We start from the raw sequence: 1,839 nt of genomic DNA, 5'->3' as shown, positions 1-1,839 counted from the left end.
TCCCCCGATTCACCCCATTTTCTCCCTCCCCCCCTTCCCAGATTCCCGTTTTTCCCGACGATGGAAAAGCTCCTGCTCCCTCTCCTCTTCTTCTTCACCACGACCGCCCCGAACGCGCCGCCCTGCCCCAAGCGCTGCTCGTGCCAGAACCTCTCGCCGTCCTTCACCATCCTCTGCACCAAGACCGGGCTCCTCTTCGTGCCGCCCGGCATCGACCGGCGCACGGCCGAGCTGCGCCTCATGGACAACTTCATCACCGTGCTGCGCAAGCGCGACTTCGCCAACATGACCCAGCTCATCCACCTGACCCTGTCCCGCAACACCATCAGCCAGATCATGCCTTACGCCTTCTCCGACCTCAGGGGCCTCCACGCCCTCCACTTGGACAGCAACCGCTTGACGGCCATCAACGAGGATCATTTCAAGGGGTTAATTAACCTGCGGCACCTGATTCTGAGCAACAACCAGCTCAGCTTCATCTCGCCCAAGTCTTTGGATGATTTCCTGGAGACCATCGAGGATTTGGATTTGTCCTACAATAATTTGGTGGATGTTCCTTGGGGCACGGTGGCCAAGCTCTCCAACGTCAACACGGTGAGTTTGGATCACAACCTCATCGAGTTCGTGCCCGAGGGGATTTTTTCCAACCTCCACAAGCTGGCCAGGTTGGACATGACCTCCAACAAGCTCAAGAAGATCCCGCCGGACCCGCTGTTCTCCCGCATCCCCGTTTACGCCAAATCCAAAGGTTCTCCCTTGACCTCCTTGGTGTTGAGTTTCGGCGGCAACCCGCTGCACTGCAACTGCGAGTTGGTTTGGCTGCGGCGCCTGACGCGGGAGGACGATTTGGAAACCTGCGCCTCGCCGCCGGAACTGATGGGAAAATACTTCTGGAGCATCCGCGAGGAAGAGTTCGTCTGCGAGCCGCCCATGATCACCCACCGGACGCCCAAACTGGTGACGGCCGTCGGCCAAAGCGCCTCCTTGAAGTGCAAAGCCGTGGGAGACCCCGACCCCTACGTGCGGTGGATCGCGCCGGACGGAAAGTTGGTGGCCAACACCTCCAGGACGGTTTCTTACGAGAACGGGACTTTGGATATTTTGGAGGCGGCGTTGGGGGATCAAGGAACCTTCACTTGCATCGCCTCCAACGCCGCCGGCGAGTCGACGGCGCCGGTGGAGTTCCGGGTGGTGCCGGAGGGTAACGGCACCGAGTGCGAGGAGGAGGAGGGGAAGAAGGCGGGGACGGCTCGGCCGGAGCCATCGGATATCCTGATTTCGGCCAAATCCAGCTTTTCCAACGATTCCAGGCTGGAGAGAGGGGACAGAGGGGGGGTGGTGGTGGCCGAGGTGACGGCGACGTCGGCCTTGGTGCGGTGGCCGCCGCAGGAGGAGCTGGAAGGGTTGAGGATGTACCAGATCCAGTACAACAGCTCGGCGGATGAGATCCTGGTTTATCGGTGATTTTATCCCCAAAAAATGGGGGGAAAATGGGGAGAGAATGGGGGGAGAATGGGGGGAAAAGGGGATGGAAAATGGGGAAAAGAAGATGGAAAATGTGGAAAAATGGGGGGAGAATGGGGAAAAGGAGATGGAAAATGTGGAAAATGGGATGGAAAATGAGGAAAAGGGTATGGAAAATGTGAAAAAATGGGGGGAAAATGGGGAGAGAATGGGGGGAGAATGGGGGGAAAAGGGGATGGAAAATGTGGAAAAGGGGATGCAAAATGTGAAAAAAATGGGGGGGAATGGGGAAAAAGGGATGGAAAATGGGGAAAAGGGGATGGAAAATGTGAAAAAATGGGGGGAAAATGGGGGAAAATTGGGGAAATGTGGAAT

General features: G+C 57.3%; 1 protein-coding gene across 1 annotated transcript; it reads left to right on the top strand.

The window, feature by feature from the left end:
* Nucleotides 1–60: 60 nt before the first annotated feature.
* LOC121355690 (leucine-rich repeat and fibronectin type III domain-containing protein 1-like protein) lies at nt 61–1,464 on the top strand. The gene has a single exon (XM_041471330.1). It carries the CDS (start codon nt 61–63, stop codon nt 1,462–1,464), a length of 1,404 nt encoding a protein of 467 aa, XP_041327264.1.
* Nucleotides 1,465–1,839: the final 375 nt, after the last annotated feature.

This window comes from Pyrgilauda ruficollis, unplaced genomic scaffold (genome assembly GCF_017590135.1).
Source record: "Pyrgilauda ruficollis isolate IOZ18807 unplaced genomic scaffold, ASM1759013v1 scaffold2615, whole genome shotgun sequence".
NCBI classification, from domain to species: Eukaryota; Metazoa; Chordata; class Aves; order Passeriformes; family Passeridae; genus Pyrgilauda; species Pyrgilauda ruficollis.
This window is presented reverse-complemented; position numbering and strand designations above follow the sequence as displayed.

Coding starts and splice junctions, on each gene's coding strand:
- LOC121355690 (XM_041471330.1), top strand. CDS start 61: ATGGAAAAGCTCCTGCTCCCTCTCCTCTTCTTCTTCACCACGACCGCC.